This window comes from Somniosus microcephalus, chromosome 26 (genome assembly GCF_052327205.1).
Source record: "Somniosus microcephalus isolate GS21.2 chromosome 26, FLI_Smic_1.0, whole genome shotgun sequence".
NCBI lineage: Eukaryota > Metazoa > Chordata > Chondrichthyes > Squaliformes > Somniosidae > Somniosus > Somniosus microcephalus.
The window spans coordinates 8,524,870-8,540,790 of record NC_141012.1 but is presented as its reverse complement, the minus strand read 5'-3'; the positions used below and the strand labels follow the sequence as shown (position 1 = coordinate 8,540,790).

Here is a 15,921-nt window from a genome sequence, read left to right as displayed (position 1 = left end):
TGAACCTAAGGCAAGGCCCTCTGTTTTGTGTTACAGAATGATTAGGGGCCAAATAGGACTGTGACGCAAAGCAGAGAAAAGTCGTATATGGAGCAGTGTATAATGGAAATAATGTGGAGTGATTTGGTGTATTGGGAAATGTTATTTGGATATTGTGTGTGTACCCTAGATATGTACATTTGTAATTAGAGTGTTAACAAAATGTCCGTTTACTTTGTAAGGAAACCAGGATCCTTGCACCCTCGCTTGGTGACACTCTATATTGGAGAGTGTCAAACGGGGGCCTGGAAGGGTCACAAGGATCCCAAGGACACAGCAGGGTCCCAGAAAGCTGCGGATTGCCCGAGCTAAGAAGGGGGCATTTCCCCAGAAACCTGTTTAAACTGTGTGATTTTGAATTGTGTGTGCATGGTAATTTCTAGTTTAAGCTGAGGGGAAGGTGGGGGTCTCCCAGTTGGGGAGAGGCCATACGAGAACCTCTACCCAGAGTTGGAAGGGGTCCCCGGACCCCGGAAAGGAGGATCCCATGAAAAACATTTTCTTTAAAAAGGCAACACATCATTCTCAACCGACAGAACATTCCAGAAGGAAGGGTGAACTGGGGACCATTAGCATCTAAAGGCCCTGGTCACCCCAACCCAAAACACCAGATGCAACACCTCTACAGGGCAAGAGCTCAACCCAAAACAAACCTCACAAAGAGGGAACAGACTGGTCAGAGCCAGGAGCTTCCAAAGCCAAACAAGACAAAGGAAAAGGATTAACGGACAATCTAGTCTACACTTCGCACCTACTCACACTTTGAGCACCGGACCGGACACAAGGGGACAGCCATCACCGGACCATTATTGGTATCTAAAGACAAAGGACTCTCAAGCCCAGATACAGTATAACTGGGGTGAGAATCTCACAGACAGCTTGTGCGTGTGGAGGCAGAGTCGAAGGAACGCCCGACGAGAAGGAAGGAAGAAGAAGCCCGCGGACCACGGAGGCATCGGAACCAGAGACCGGAGATGGAGGGGGGAGAAAAGCGCGCTGTTCCGGACCGAAAGCGTTTTCAAAACCGTACGGAAGGGGACTGTGAGTATGAGCTTTCCTCAATGAGGATCACCCCACTTAGTGATAGGAGGATGGGAGGCTTGTGGTAATAGGAATAGGGTTTAAGGTCATTTTAGTTCGGTTTCACCCTATGTTTTCCCTTCCCAGAACGATTGGTTAAGTTTAAAGTTCTATGTTTAAGGTGCTGTTTTAAGAACTTGTTCAGGTTTAAAGACATCAAGGAACTTTCAGTGGGAAGTGCTGTGTGGAGTTCGGTACTGAGATTATTGCCTTGCTTGTGTTTCACGTGTCCAAATAAAGTGAGTTGTATCTTTTATCCGGTGTCTGCTTCTGGTTACTGCAATTTGAATCTGTCACAAATGTCCAAGCTGTAATTCGCGTTGTAGAACAGTAGTGGGGGAAGTGGGATTCAAAACCTCACGCCAGTAATTTGGGGGATGAGCTGCAATTGGGAATGAGCAGTTAGATTAAGTGGGACAGGCTGAAACTCTGCCTGGGGTTGTATCTGGTATAAACAACCAAGAAGCACTTACTCAGAGAAATTCTCTGAGGACTGTGATTTGCTATAAACAGTCAAAAGCCCCAAACTCCTCAGGGACTGTACATCAGCCTGAGGTACCCAGGACTACCTGGGTGTACAATAACCCCCCTTACAAATGGCTTTGTAACTGGAGACTGAATAAAAAAGAATATTGAAAAAGGATCAATTTTCTAGCACGTCAATCAGATTGTTTGATAACCAAAATCAGACCAGAACAAGCGGCACAATGGTCTTTTCGGAGTGCCAATAAACACCATCAAAGGTGGTGAGTAACAAGTTCACACTGAGCTCCTAATTCTGTCCATGCTATCATGCGTAAGGTGCAGAATGGAGGCTTAGACCTAGAAATTGGAGAACGCTGAAAACCTGCCGGTAACATTGGCGGCCAAGGCTAACAGCCGCTGGCCGAGAGAGCGTAGGCAGTACGACAATTTGGTACTTGCTCATTATCGTCAGGTGATTTTCTAGTGCAACGCGCTCTTTGCAGCGCTGGTCTCAGAAGGAGGCCAAAGGTCGCCTCTGTCTCTAGGAATAAACGGGTCATTTTCGGGTTGGCAGGCTGTAACTAGTGGGGTACCGCAAGGAACAGTGCTTGGGCCCCAGCTATTCACAATCTACATCAATGATTTGGATGAGGGGACCAAATGTAATATATCCAAGTTTGCTGATGGTACAAAGCGTGCTGGGAATGCAAGTTGTGCGGAGGATGCAAAGAGGCTTCAAGGGGATATAGACAGGCTAAGTGAGTGGGCAAGAACATGGCAAATGGAATATAATGTGAAGAAATGTGAAGTTATCCACTTTGATAGGAAAAATAGAAAAGCAGAGTATTTTTTTTAATGGTGAGAGATTGGGAAATGTTGGTGTTCAGAGGGACCTGGGTGTCCTTGTACACGAATCACTGAAGGTTAATATGCAGGTACAGCAAGCAATTAGAAAAGCAAATGGCATGTTGGCCTTTATTGCAAGAGGATTTGAGTGTAAGAGTAAAGACATCTTACTGCAATTATGTAGGGCCTGGTGAGTATTGTGTACAGTTTTGGTCTCCTTGCCTAAAGAAGGATATACTTGCCATAGAGGGAGTGCAACAAAGGTTCACCAGACTGGTTACTGGGATGGGGGGATTGTCCTATGAGGAGAGATTGAGTAGACTAGACCTATATTCTCTAGAGTTTAGAAGAATGAGACGTGATCTCATTGAAATATACAAAATTCTTACAGGGCTTGACAGGGTAGATGTTGAGAGATTGTTTCCCCTGGCTGGGGAGTCTAGAACCAGGGGTCACAGTCTCAGAATAAGGGGTCAGCCATTTAGGACTGAGATGAGGAGAAATTTCTTCACTCAGAGGGTGGTGAATCTTTGGAATTCTCTACCCCAGAGGGCAGTGGAGGCTCAGTCGTTGAGTATATTCAAGACAGAGATCGATAGATTTTTGGATATTAAGAGAATCAAGGGATATGGGGATCGGGCGGGAAAGTGGAGTTGAGGTAGAAGACCAGCCATGATCTTATTGAATGGCGGAGCAGGCTCGAGGGCCCTAATGGCCTGCTCCTGCTCCTAATACTTATGTTCTTATGTTCCAGCTCAGGAGGGCCTTGCAGTGTAGGGGAACGGGGAAGAAAGGAGCAACCCCGAACTGTTGCCGTAGGTGCTCCAAAAATATTAGCAGCTACCCGATCTTTGTCGATTTTTTTATTTGTTTATGACATGAATGCAAATAAAAGAGATCTTATCACAGATCATCTTCAATCATTGCAGTGGAGTTCACCCATTGATTTACTGACCCACAAACACTGTAGGTCTCCCGGAAAGCTGCCAGAAAATGTAACCACCACCCCCCCAACAACCATCCCACAACCACCTTGCACTGATGGGCAGAAAATGAAAGTTTAAAAGAAGAACCTTGGCAAAGGACGCATTTGAAGTTCCAGCATCCGTCCTCTTAAGTCCTGCCAGGCTCCTCATGGCCGTTAACGCTGCTGAAAGACCTTTTAGCGGCAGTATTCACTGGCGTGATTTAGCGTGGGCAGCAATGCGAGCGGAGAACTCCAAAATGGATGAGCTGGCATCAACTCGGCGTTGCACGATGATTGACGTCACGCTCCAACTCATTAAAATACTCTCGCCGATAACAGGCAACGGCAGCGCTGACGACCTGCTAAAAATGGCAGCCGCCATGGCGCCCTCCACCAGCTGGCGGAAGAGCGCCGGCCGCTGTTTTTTTCGCCATTTCATGGCAGTAACGGGTGGCGCAAACCACCCGAATTTCTAGACCGTAGAGATTTCCCCATAGGTAGGGTAAAATCTGGCAGCGAATTCAAATTCAAATTCAAATTCAAATCGCTTTATTGGCATGATAAGGTACATCTTATGTTGCCAAAGCATCAAAATACATTTATGGTTGAACACATAAACGCAGTTCTATTCATACAGTGTATAAACAGGTATATCCCTGAGTGTATAAATATACATTCGCCTTGTTTATATATACTCTTTTCTTAGTTTACTGGTTGTCCCTCTGTTCATGGCAAGCTGTAACATAGTGTGCCGCCAGTGTTACACAGCTTCTCTCCTCCCCCAGTAGGAATGGGAGTTTTTGGTTGTCATTCAGATTTCTGAATTCAGGGCATATTTGTGAGAATTTTTGGTAGAAATTCTCCCTGATGCCCTGATATTTTCCACAGGCTGTGAGGAAGTGCATCTCTGTCTCTACTACTCCCTGACTGCAGTGAGCGCATATCCTGTCTTCTCTTGGCAGCCTGGTCTGCCTGTGTCTGCCTTTTTCGATCGCTAGGCTATGTTCGCTAAGTCTGTACCTTGTCAAGGTTCTTCTCAGTTTGTTATCCTTTACCATGGTCAGGTAATCAGCTATGTTGTATTGTCTGTTTAGGGCCAAGTAGCAATTGAGTTTGCTTTGGGTTTTTGTTGTTTCTGCCCAATATGTCAGATATTTTTCCTTTTGCTTAGCGACGATTGTGTTGGGTCGAATTCTTTGTGTTACCCTGTCACTGTCCTGGGGCTGGTTATTGTTAGTATTGTTAGTAGTTACTTCACTGAGTCCCAGGACTAGTTGACTGAGGGTATTCTTCTTTATGGTCAGCTCTTGGCATTTCAGGGCGTCGTAGTGATAGCATTGGGGGTTGCTCATTTGTAGGTGATTCCAAAATTTGGTGGCTCTTTTTTGGATAGTGATTACCCTGAGTGACTTTTGCACCTAGAATTGTGGAAGAATGAAGCAGGGATAAATGAGCAGATATAAAAAGAATATCTAGACAAAATTAAGAGAACGTAAAGAAAGGCTAGGTACATTACTAAAGTCAGGTTAGAAAAAAGACAAACATGACCATTTGCGAAAGTGAAGTCTCTACAGTGCATTTGTTTTGCACCCTTGTGTGACAATACACTTTGGGTCATTAATCCAATATATGGAGGATCACAGTGATGAACTTGCATTTTGCCCATTCCCTGGTACAGTAATTTGGAGCTTCAGCTTTCTCTGATACCACACTGTCTAAATTAAGATTACTTTTCTGCAAATTTGCCAGTGTCCGGGTACGGTACCATAGTGGTTATGTTACTGAACAAGTAATCCAGAGGCCTGGACTAATGTTCCAGAGATGTGCATTCAAATCCCATTATCCCACCATGGCAGCTGGGGAATTTAAATTCTGTTAATTAAATAAACATAAGAAATAGGAGCAGGAATAGACCACTTGACCCACTCGAGCCTGCTCTGCCATTCAATAAGATCATGGCTGATCTTGGGCTCAATGCCACTTCCCAGCCCGCTCCCCATAACCCTTCACTCCATTATCTTGCAAAAATTTGTCTACCTCCACCTTAAATGTATTTAATGACCCAACCTCCACAGCTCTTTGAGGCAGAGAATTCCACAGGTTTACGACCCTCTGAGAGAAGAAATTTCTCCTCATCTCAGCTCTAAAAGGGTGACCCTTTATTTTTAAACTATGCCCTCGAGTTCTAGATTCCCCCACAAGGGGAAACATCCACTCTGCATCTACCTTGTCGAGCCCCCTCAGTATCTTATATGTTTCAATAAGATCACCTTTCATTCTTCTGAATTCCAATGAGTATAGGCCCAGCCTGCTCAACCATTCCTCATAAGTCAACCCCCTCATCTCTGGAATTAACCTAGTGAATCATCTCTGAACTGCCTCCAATGCAAGTATATCCTTCCTTAAATAAGGAGACCAAATCTGTACGCAGTACTCAAAGTGTGGTCTCACCAATACCCTGTACAGTTGTAGCAGGACTTCCCTGCTTTTATACTCCAACCCCCTTGAAATAAAGGCCAACATTCCATTTGCCTTTTTGATTACTTGCTGTACCTGCATGCTAACTTTTTGTGTTTCATGCACAAGGACTCCCAGGTCCCTCTGAACTGTAGCATTTTGTAATCTCTCTCCATTTAGATAATAATTTGCTTTTTTATTTTCCTGCCAAAGTGGATAACCTTGTACTTTCCCACATTATGCTCCATCTGCCAAATGTTTGCCCACTCACTTAGCCTGTCTATATCCCTTTGCAGATTCTTTGAGTCCTCTGCACCACTTGCTTTCCCACCCATCTTTGGAATAAAAAGCTAGTAATGGTGAAACTACCCATCTGCTTCACTATTGTCCTTTAGGGAAGGAAATCTGCCATCCTTATCTGACCTATATGTGACTCCAGACCCACAGCAATGTGGTTGACTCTTAATTGCCCTCTGAAGTGGCCTAGCATGCCACTCAGTTGTACCAAACCGCTACAAAAAGTATAACAGCACGGTGGGAGTACCTTCATCTCATGGACTGCAGCAGTTCAAGAAGTCGGCTCACCACCACCTTCACAAGGGCATTTAGGGATGGGCAATTAAATGCTGGCCTTGCCAGCGACGCCCACATCCTGGGAAGGAATAAAAAACATCAGACATCAATAGGGTGCTATTACTTTTCAAGTGTAATGACTGTAATGACTTTCAGATTTGCACATTCTTACCTCTGGCACGATGAGGTAGACCGAAGGAGGAGCACAGCCTATTATAGAGTTATAACTCCTAGTTATCTTTGAGGCAGATTATAACGCTCTCTGGTGGAAAGGTTTATAAGTATTATGATCCACAGCAGAGAATCTCCTTTGCCTCTGAAAATGGCAGCGGGGGAGATGCTTCACTGTACTTTGAGTCACTGGTTGTGGCTGACAGTGGAATCTACCACTGCAAAGTGAAGAAAGAAGGCACGATTCATCAAAGAGCTTGGAATTTAACCGTACAAGGTAGGTCTTCTTGTAGTGGGGAATTGAGTTACAGCGTAGAGTACACGTAACACCTGTCACATACTGTTACCCATATATCCATTATTCCCAATAACAATTCATATTGTTTTGAGCGCTTACCCGCAGAATTAGGGCCACTATCATAAACATATTGATGTTATTGTTGTTTTAAACTATAGCCTTGCGATCTGCACACTCGTTTTCCTTAGTTAAGGGTTAGACGCTGTCTTAATTAAATCATTTCTTCCTTTACGCTGCTTGGTTCATTGGCTTCTCTTTCACACACCAATTCCTCACAGTTACTCAGTCCTGATTTGCTGCAGTTCTCACGAAGGGGTTTATTTTCCTGTGTTTTTCAAAAACAATATTCTTCCAATGTATACTCGCTTTTTATTTTTTGTTGTTGAGATTTAAAGTTGGCCAGCCTCCACTAATGCTGCTCCAAAACTAGCCACTAGGAGATATGCGAGAGCTGCTCAGGCTAACTCTCCTTCCATTCCTCTCGATAGTGAAGTGTCCTGCATCTGTTTTGCACCTTCACGAGACAATAAGGGGCTTCGGCCATCAATCCAATTTACGGAGGATCACAGCCATGAACTTGCATCTTACCCATTCAATGGTGTAGCAAGTTGGGGCTTCCGCTTTCTATGATACCACACTGTGTCTAAATTAAGATTACTTTCCTACCATTTTGGAGTGTTAACATCAGACATTAAGATGTCCCACTGCTGACATTAGGATGCTATTAGTTTTTAAGTGTAATGACTTTCATAGTTGCACACTCTCACCTCTGGGTTCATGACAGTCATTTTCTGTGTCAGTTTAATAAGTAAACAAACTGATGGTTCAGGGTCAAGTATAGTCATTAATTTAAGATTACTTCAGTATCTATTGTAGATAGAGGGAACGGTAGCATAGTGGTTCTGTTACATGACTAGTAATCCAGAGGCCTGGACTAATGAGCTGGGGATATGAGATCAAATCCCACCACGACAACTGGGGAATTTAAATTCAGTTAAATAAATAAAAAAGTTAGTACTAGTAATGGTGACCATGAGCTGGATTTTACTAGCCTCGAGGAGGTGGGTATGGAAGCGGGACTGCCGGGAAAGTGGCAGGATTTGGAGGGGGGGCGCAAACCCGCCCCCAACCTGCCTCCGTGCCCTCTTGCCAGGAGGCGGGAAGCTGTCCTGCCCCGGGTCCACTCTCCTTGGAGGAGGGAAGGGGTTAAAGCCTATTAACTGCCTGTTAACAGGCAGAAAATAGGATTATCCCCATTTTTTGTCCTGAAGTGTGGACTTCCCAACCTGGGGAAACCCCGCCGGGGTGTAGGAGGTCTGCGGGGGTCAGAGGGGTCTGAAAGTGCAATGTAGAGGTGAGTGATGTGTGCAAGTGTGGAATGGTAAGTATGTGAGGTGAGTGTAAAGTGTTAGAAAATGCTCACTTACCTTTGTTTCTGCCTACAGCCTTCAGCCGCTGTGGAGCCGGAGTCCCTGACATCTCCATTGTAGAGATCACAGACTGGCTGTTGCATCCTCCGATCCAACAGCCAGCTGATTCCTGCAAGGTAGAAAGGTTTGATGAGTCCTGAACACGAGGACTCATCAAACTACACAGAATGTCAGTGTTTGACAGCTTCACAGGGCTGTCAAATGATGACATTTCTTCTTTCAAAAATTCTTGACAGATGACACGTCATACGTTGACGTGCTCTGTCACTGACTTCCCCCTAATTGGCCTGCTGAGCACACCGGGCAGGCTTAACAAGGTCAATCAGGGGGAAATCCCGCTGGTTGGCCAGAAGCTGATGCAGGTGGGACTGAAACCAGGCAAGCAGCAGTCCCGCCTCCAACACGTCTCCATTCATAAAATTCAGCCCCATGTAACTATCGGATTATTAAAAACCCATCTGGTTCACTATGCTCTATTGTCCTCACCTGGTCTGGCCTATATGTGACTCCAGACCCACGGCAATGTGGTTGACTCTTAACCGCCCTCTGAAAAGGCTTAGCAAGCCACTCAGTTATACTAAACCGCTATGACAAAGTCACTGTGGAAGTACCTTCACCACACGACTGCAGCAGTTCAAGAGGGTGGCTCATCACCACCTTGTCAAGGGCAATTAGGGATGGGCAAAAAATGCTGGCCTTGACAGCGATGGCCACATCCAATGAATTAAAAAAAAGTTAAACCAGCATCCTGACACTAAATAATAGCAGGGGTGGTCATTAATGTAAGGGTTCTTCTGCTGTATGTGTTATTTTTGTGCTTACACTGTGAATGCTCAGTAACTTTTCCATCCTAAAAATATAATTGGAAAAGCATTGATTCCACTTCTACATTTATATAGCATGTAATGAAAAGACTTCAGTATCTGTATAAAACTTTATAAGAGGAGCAGTGGATACAGGGAAGAATTATAGGGGGTGACAGAAAGCAAAGTCAAAAAAGTTAAGTCTTGAGGGGGCTTTTAAAGTTGAAGAGAGAGGTAACTGAAGAAAGATATTTAGGAAGAGACTTCAAAAGTGGAGGGTGCTGTTTCTGAAGGCTCTGCCACTGAGAATGCAGCAGAGGAATAGGGAGACGCACAGTAGACTGATCCGGAGGTGGAATGTATACCAGGACATAGGCCCAAAGAAAATTGCAGAGGTAACATGGAACAAAGTGATATGGCATGTTGCAGGATAGCAAAAGGGCTGCAGAGTTCTGGATGAGTTGGAATTTGCGAGGTGAGGTCAGCAAGGAGAACAGTGTGGATATCAAACTTTGGGTGAAGAAGGCATGGATAAAGACTTGGCAGCGGCAGGAATGAGGTGATGGTAAGGCCAGATGATGTTGTGGAGGTGGAAGCATAGAAACATAGAAGATAGGAGCAGGAGTAGGCCATTCGGCCCCTCGAGCCTGCTCCGCCATTCAATGCGATCATGGCTGATCATCCAAATTCAGTACCTTGTCCCTGCTTTTTCCCCATATCCCTTGATCCCCTTAGCCTTAAGAAATATATCCAACTCCTTCTTGAATATATTTAATGAATTGGCCTTAACTGTCTTCTGTGGTAGAGAATTCCACAGGTTCACCACCCTCTGGGTGAAGAAATTCCTCCTCATCTCAGTCCTAAATGGCATACCCCTTATCCTTAGACTGTGACCCCTGGTTCTGGGCTCCCCCGCCATCGGGAACAGTTTTCCTGCATCTAGTCTGTCTAGTCCTGTTAGAATTTTATAAGTTTCAATGAGATCCCCTCTCATTCTTCTAAACTCTAGCGAATATAAGCCTAATCAACCCAATCTCTCTTCATACGTCATTCCTGCCATCCCAGGTATCAATCTGGTGAATCTTCGCTGCACTCCCTCCATGGCAAGAACATCCTTCTTCAGATAAGGCGACCAAAACTGCACACAATACTCAAGGTGTGGTCTCACCAAGGCCCTGTACAACTGCAGCAAGACATCCTTGCTCCTGTACTCGAATCCTCTCGCTATGAAGGCCAACATACCATTTGCCTTCTTAACCGCCTGCTGCACCTGCATGCTTACCTTCAGCGACTGGTGCACAAGGATACCCAGGTCTCGTTGCACTTCCCCTTTTCCCAATCTATTGCCGTTCAGATAATAATCTGCCTTCCTGTTTTTGCCACCAAAGTGGATAACCTCGCATTTATCCACATTATACTGCATCTGCCATGCATCTACCCAATTGCCCAACCTGTCCAAATCGTACTGGAGTTTCTCTGCATCCGCCTCACAGCACACACGCCCACCCAGCTTTGTGTCGTCTGCAAACTTGGAGATATTACATCTAGTTCCCTCGTCTAGATCATTAATATATATTGTGAATAACTGGGGTCCTAGCACTGATCCCTGTGGTACCCCACTAGTCACTGCCTTCCACTCGGAAAAAGACCCGTTTATTCCAACTCTTTGCTTCCTGTCTGCCAACCAGTTTTCTATCCAAGTCAGTACCTTACCCCAATCCCATGTGCTTTAACTTTGCACGCTAGTCTCTTATGCGGGACCTTATCGAAAGCTTTCTGAAAGTCCAAATACACCACATCCACTGGTTCTCCCTTATCTATTCTACCAGTTACATCCTCAAAAAATTCCAGTAGATTAGTCAAGCATGATTTACCTTTTGTAAGATTGATGATCGTGGTGGATCAGATTTGGGGGTTAATGTTCAGCTTTATGTTGAACTGGACATTAAGGTTTAAAGGTTTTATTCCTGTAGGTTCAGCCTTATCAAGAAGCTAAGAACTTGCCAGAACTTCCTTTCCTTCCAATAAAGCACTTCATGTTTGAATCTCTGAGTTCTGAGTCCTAAATTGTGTCTAGGTAGAAAGGTACCGACATAACAAGTGGCAACGAGGAGCGGATGAATCTGTGTACGTTACGGGTGCAGTGAGTAAACAGAAATTTTAATTTGAAACGTGAGATGGCTACTATATTAGGAAACATCGGTGATTTTGATGAAAATGTGGAGCAATGGAGCGCATATACGGAACGTTTTGACTATTTTGTATTGGCGAATGCGGTGGCAAATAAAAAGGTCGTGCCTACCTTTTTGAGTGTAATCGGGCCGAAGACATTCAATTTACTTCGCAGCCTCGTGCAGCCAGATAAGCCAGGAACTAAAACATATAAACAACTAGTGGAAATTCTTGGAGCACATTTTTCACCAAAACCTCTGGTTATTGCTGATTTAGATTTCACAAACGGAATCAAGAGGAGGGGGAATCAGTGACGATGTTTATTGCTGCTTTAAAAAGGTTATCAGAACACTGCGAGTTCAAGGAGGTGCTGAAGGACACCATTAGAGACAGACTTGTGTGTGGTCTGCAAAATGCAGCCACACAGAAGCGCCTTCTTACTGAGGACAACCTTACTCTTGAAAAGGCCATTGAAGTTAGTGTCTCCATGGAGATGGCGGAAAAGGAGGCTCACCAGTTGAGTTCAACAGGGAGAGTTCACAAGGTGAAGAGAAACCTATCGCCTTCGCATCACGCACCTTGAACAAGGCCGAGAGTAACTATGCGCAGATCGAGCGCGAGGCCTTGGGAATCGTTTTTGGAATTCGAAAATTTCATCAGTACCTGTTTGGGAGAAGGTTCACACTCCTGACGGACCACCGTCCATTGACTTCAATCTTCGGGCCCCACACCGGAATTCCGTCTCTCGCTGCAAGCAGGATGCAAAGGTGGGCTTTACTGTTGTCAGGACACACATACGACATCAAATATCGCAAATCAGACTTGCACGGTGATATACCTATCAATTCCTCCAATAAAAGGCGAAGAGTTACGAAGGTGACTAAAGGTTTTTATTGACTAAATAACAGCCCACTCTCGTGGGTGATCCGATCCAAGCAGGAGGAATACCAGCCAGTCGCTCACCTTTATACCTGGCCTGGTGGGTGGAGCCAAGGCGGAGTCGGCAGTGGTCATCCCAGGTATAGCAGTGTGGCAAGAGGCGACCTCGTACCGTGATACAATAGTGGTCAGTGATACAGTTATAACGAACAGTGGTGAACAGTGCTAACGATAGTGAACGTGGTTTACCACATTCACCCCTTGTTTAGAATTAAGTCCGGCGGGGTGAAGTGTACTACCAATTCTGGTAGGTCAGTCTGTCCGGAGGCTTCGTAAGCCTCTCCGATCGCCGCAGCGGTGGTGTTGCCTTATCCGGTGCTGGTGCCTTATCCGGTGTTGATGCTGGTGTTTGCGTGGTCGGCGAGGGCTCGTGGGGTTCCGGCATGCCGTCTACCTGGACTGAGGTTGGGGGGGGTGGTGGCGGTGTTTCCGGATCGGCTGAGGGTGCGAGGTCTCGTAGGGAGACAGTGTCCTCCCGCCCGTCTGGGTACGCCACGTAGGCGTACTGGGGGTTGGCGTGCAGGAGGTTCACCCTCTCGACCAGGGGGTCCGTTTTATGGGTCCTCACGTGTTTCCGCAGCCAGACCGGCCCCGGGGCGGTCAGCCAGGTTGGTAGAGTGGTTCCCGTAGTCGACTTCCTGGGGAAAACGAACATTCGTTCATGGGGGGTGGTGTTAGTGGCCGTGCAAAGTAATGACCGGATGGAGTGCAGCGCTGTCGGGAGGACTTCTTGCCAGCGGGAGGTTGGGAGGCCCTTAGACTTTAAGGCTAAGAGGACGGCCTTCCATACCGTCGCGTTCTCTCTTTCCACCTGACCGTTACCTCTGGGGTTGTAGCTGGTGGTCCTGCTTGCTGCAATACCTCTCTCTAGGAGGAATTGCCGGAGTTCCTCGCTCATGAAGGAGGAGCCCCGGTCGCTGTGTATATAGTTCGGGAACCCGAACAAGGCGAAGAGGGCATTCAGGCACTTAATGACCGTGCTACTGGTCATGTCGGGGCAGGGGAAGGCAAAGGGGAAACGGGAGTACTCATCAACGATGTTGAGGAAGTACACATTACGGTCAGAGGACGGGAGGGGCCCCTTAAAGTCGATGCTCAGGCGCTCGAAGGGGCGGGTGGCCTTGATCAGGCTTGCTCGGTCCGGCCTATAGAAGTGCGGTTTGCACTCCGCACAGGTCTGGCAGTTCCTGGTCATGGTCCTGACCTCCTCGATGGAGTAGGTCAGGTTGCGGGCCTTAATGAAATGGTAGAGTCTGGTGACTCCGGGGTGGCAGAGCTGGTCGTGGAGGGTCTGAAGCCTATCGATATGCGCGCTGGCGCATGTCATTCGTGAAAGGGCATCAGGGGATTCGTTCAGCTTGCCTGGCCGGTACAAGATCTCATAATCGTAGGTGGAGAGCTCGATTCTCCATCTCAAAATCTTGTCATTCTTGATTTTGCCCTTCAGCTTGTTATTAAACATGAAAGCCACCGAACGCTGGTCGGTGAGGAGGGTAAATCGTTTGCCTGCCAGGTAGTGCCTCCAGCGCCGTACTGCCTCCACGATCGCCTGGGCCTCTTTCTCGACCGACGAATGTCGGATCTCGGGGCCCTGTAGGGTCCTTGAGAAGAAGGCCACTGGCCTCCCCTCCTGGTTTAGGGTGGCGGCTAAGGCGAAGTCGGAGGCGTCGCTCTCCACCTGAAAGGGGATGGACTCGTCCACTGCGTGCATCGTGGCCTTGGCTATGTCTCCCTTAATGAGGGAGAAGGCCGCGCACGCCTCCTCCGTGAGGGGGAAGGAAGTGGCTTTCAGGAGGGGTCTGGCTTTGTCCGCGTAATTGGGTACCCATTGGGCATAGTAGGCGAAAAGCCCCAGGGTTCTCCTAAGTGCTTTAGGGCAGTGGGGGAGGGGTAGCTCCATGAGGGGGCGCATTCTTTCTGGGTCGGGGCCGATGATTCCGTTCTCCACTACGCAGCCGAGGATGGCAAGGCGCGTGGTGTTAAACACGCATTTCTCCTTATTGTAGGTGAGGTTCAGCCGTTGGGCCGTACGGAGGAATTTCTCCAGATTCGCGTCATGTTCCTGCTGGTCGCGGCCGCAGATAGTGACGTTATCTAGGTAGGGGAATGTAGCCTGCAGTTCGTTCTGGTCAACCATCTGGTCCATCTCCCTTTGGAAGACCGAGACCCCATTAGTGACACCGAAGGGGACCCTAAGGAAGTGGTATAGGCGCCCATTCGCCTCGAAGGCGGTATACTGGCGGTCCTCAGGGTGGATAGGGAGTTGGTGGTAGGCCGACTTCAGGTCGATGGTCGAGAATACTTTATACTGTGCAATCTGATTGACCATGTCAGATATGCGGGGGAGGGGGTATGCGTCCAGCTGGGTATATCTGTTTATGGTCTGGCTGTAGTCGATGACCAGGCGGTTTTTATCGCCGGTCTTTACGACTACGACCTGGGCACGCCAGGGGCTGCTGCTCCCCTCGATAATGCCCTCTTTCAGGAGGCGCCGCACCTCAGAGCTAATGAAGGCTCTGTCCCCGGCGCTATACCGCCTGCTTTTGGTAGCGACGGGTTTGCAGTCAGGGGTAAGGTTAGCAAACAGAGAGGGTGGCGGGACCTTGAGGGTGGAGAGGCTGCAGGTGTTACGCGGTGGGCGGTTTAACGTTTGCTGGTTGTTGACTGTGAGTGGGGGGAGGGGTCCACCGTATGCTAGGGTTACGCTTTGGAGGTGGGATTGGAAGTCCAGCCCTAGTAGGACGGCAGCGCAGAGATGGGGGAGGACGAGGAGTTTAAAGTTTTTATACTCCGTGCCCTTAACCGACAGGGTCACGACACAGTAGCCGCTGATGTCCGTGGCGTGGGACCTCGATGCCATCGAGATTCGGCTGCGCGTTGGTAGGACAGAGAGGGAGTAGTGGCTCACCGTGTCTGGGTGGATGAAGCTCTCCGTGCTTCCGCTGTCGAACAGGCAGGTCGTGGCGTGGCCGTTCACTTTGATGTCCATCATTGACTTGGACAGATGGTGCGGGCGGGCTTGGTCCAGGGTGACGGAAGCTAGTGTGTAGCTGAGCGAGTCGTTGTCATCTGCGGGCGAGGCGGTCGGGCGTGGTGAGTAAAATGGCGTCTCCCACGAGGTAGGGCCCCATGAGGCACTATTGGTGTCGGTTGCCTTAATCAAAGATGGCCGCCCCCATGACTCATGTGTGGGGATGCTGGCCTCAGTTGCCCTAAACAAAGATGGCCGCCCCCATGACTCATGTGTGGGGATGCTGGCCTCAGTTGCCCTAAACGAAGATGGCCGCCCCCATAGTTCGCATGCGGCACTGCTGGCCTCTGAGGATCCGCTCCTGCAGGCCTTGGAGAAGTGGCCTTTCTTCAGGCAGGTTCTACATATGGAGTTCTTGGCTGGGCAGCGCGACCTCGGGTGCTTCTCCTGGCCACAAAAAAAACAGCCGGCGGCCCGATCGCGGATGCCCGATGTCGGGGCCGGTGCCGGGGGTGGCGGGGCCGGTCGGGTCCGGGACGCCGACGCAGAGGTAGGTCCCGGGGGCGGCGCTGGGAAGGGTGCTGTGGTAGGGGTCGGGCCCGAGTCCCAGGGTCGCGAGCAGTACCTGGTGAATGCTTCCTGATCTTGGTGGGCCACTTCCAGGGAGATAGCGAGGGCTTCAGCTTTTTCCATGCTGAGGTCTTTAGCTT

At 48.0% G+C, this 15,921-nt stretch overlaps 2 protein-coding genes across 6 annotated transcripts in view; one reads left to right on the top strand and one right to left on the bottom strand.

The window, feature by feature from the left end:
- LOC147100266 (uncharacterized) overlaps positions 1-15,921 on the top strand; it is a 49,516-nt gene that overhangs the window by 28,183 nt on the left and 5,412 nt on the right. The window contains exon 3 of the mRNA XM_085968224.1: positions 6,677-6,875. Coding sequence (XP_085824350.1) covers positions 6,677-6,875 — 199 coding nt within the window. The remainder of the gene's footprint in view (positions 1-6,676; positions 6,876-15,921) is intronic.
- bco2b (beta-carotene oxygenase 2b) overlaps positions 4,563-15,921 on the bottom strand; it is a 76,087-nt gene continuing 64,728 nt past the window's right edge. For 4 of the 5 annotated variants that reach the window (XR_015073699.1, XR_015073701.1, XR_015073702.1 and 1 more), the window contains 3 exons: positions 6,600-6,816; positions 6,399-6,506; positions 4,563-4,815 (listed from right to left, as the gene is read on the bottom strand). The gene's annotated coding sequence lies outside the window, so the exon portion shown is untranslated. The remainder of the gene's footprint in view (positions 4,816-6,398; positions 6,507-6,599; positions 6,817-15,921) is intronic. The other variant, XR_015073700.1, reaches the window with a different exon arrangement.